The 1,208-nt window shown below is 43.9% G+C and overlaps 1 protein-coding gene across 1 annotated transcript in view; it reads right to left on the bottom strand.

The window, feature by feature from the left end:
• Positions 1-1,208, bottom strand: part of HIP1 (huntingtin interacting protein 1) — a 209,141-nt gene that overhangs the window by 22,516 nt on the left and 185,417 nt on the right. The window contains exon 17 of the mRNA XM_017533376.2: positions 534-600. Within this exon, the coding sequence (XP_017388865.1) occupies positions 534-600 (67 nt within the window). The remainder of the gene's footprint in view (positions 1-533; positions 601-1,208) is intronic.

The raw sequence follows: 1,208 nt of genomic DNA on the forward strand, positions 1-1,208 counted from the left end.
AAAAAAAAAAAAAAAAAAATGTCCCAAGCGATCAACAAGAGATCTGTAAACTCTACTGTATGTAAATTACACCCCCCAAAAATGCAGCGCGTGGGAGGAGGAGGCGAGACCCCAGAGTGTACTGAAAACATTTTTTCTGGCTAAGTGGAATGTCAAGGAAATAATTTTATTTATTTATTTATTTATTTTTGAGACAGAGTCTCACTCTGATCACCCAGGCGGGAGTGCAGTGGCGTGATCTTGGCTCGCTGCAACCTCCGCCTCTTAGGTTCAAGCAATTCTCCTGCCTCAGTCTCCTGAGTAGCTAATTTTTACATTTTTAGTAAAGACAAGGTTTTGCCACGTTGGCTACACTGGTCTTGAACTCCTGACCTCAGGCAATCCTCCGGCCTTGGCCTCCCAAGGTGCTGGGATTACAAGCATGAGCCACTGCACCTGGCTTCCGGGAAGGAACCTTAGAAATATTTCCCAAATGTCATGCTTGAGTCCATACTACCAAAACCAAACTGGATCTTAGATTCAGGCATCCCAACAGCTGGTATACCGCTGAACCACAGCATCTCTCCAGCTCCAAATGACTTTCTTTCTTTGATTTCTTTGCTAATGGTGTTTGTCAAAGAGTGGGTTGAGACTCATTAGTAAGAATTCACAGCTATCATTTAAAAAATGGATTAAATAGAATAGAAATATCCAAATGAATTCACATAGTAAGGATAAGTATTGCTTGGTGAAACTTGTATTTCTGTGAGACAGATGTAGTTTTTATGTGTGGTCACAGAAAAGTGTGAAAGTTACTCCTCTCAATCTAAGGCATTGGTTTGATTTCTCTGACATCTCTAACTCCACCTCTAAGCCTCTGATCTGCCGATCAGTCCTCCCCCAACACAATGGTGTTCTGCTGCTTTTTTTTTTGAGATGGCGTTTTGCCCTGTTGCCCAGGCTGGAGTGTAGTGATGAAATCTCAGCTCACCACAACCTCTTCCTCCCGGGTTCAAGCAATTCTCTTGTCTCAGCCTCCCAAGTAGCTGGGACTATAGGCACGCATCACCACGCCTGGCTGATTTTCCTGTAGTTTTATTAGAGATGGGGTTTCAACATGTTGGTCAGGCTGGTCTCAAACTCCTGACCTCAGGTGATCCACCCACCTCTGCTTCCCAGAGTGCTGGGATTACAGGTGTGAGCCATTGCACCAGCCTTTTTTTTTTTTT

Source organism: Cebus imitator, unplaced genomic scaffold, assembly GCF_001604975.1.
Source record: "Cebus imitator isolate Cc_AM_T3 unplaced genomic scaffold, Cebus_imitator-1.0 Scaffold82, whole genome shotgun sequence".
Classification (NCBI taxonomy): domain Eukaryota; kingdom Metazoa; phylum Chordata; class Mammalia; order Primates; family Cebidae; genus Cebus; species Cebus imitator.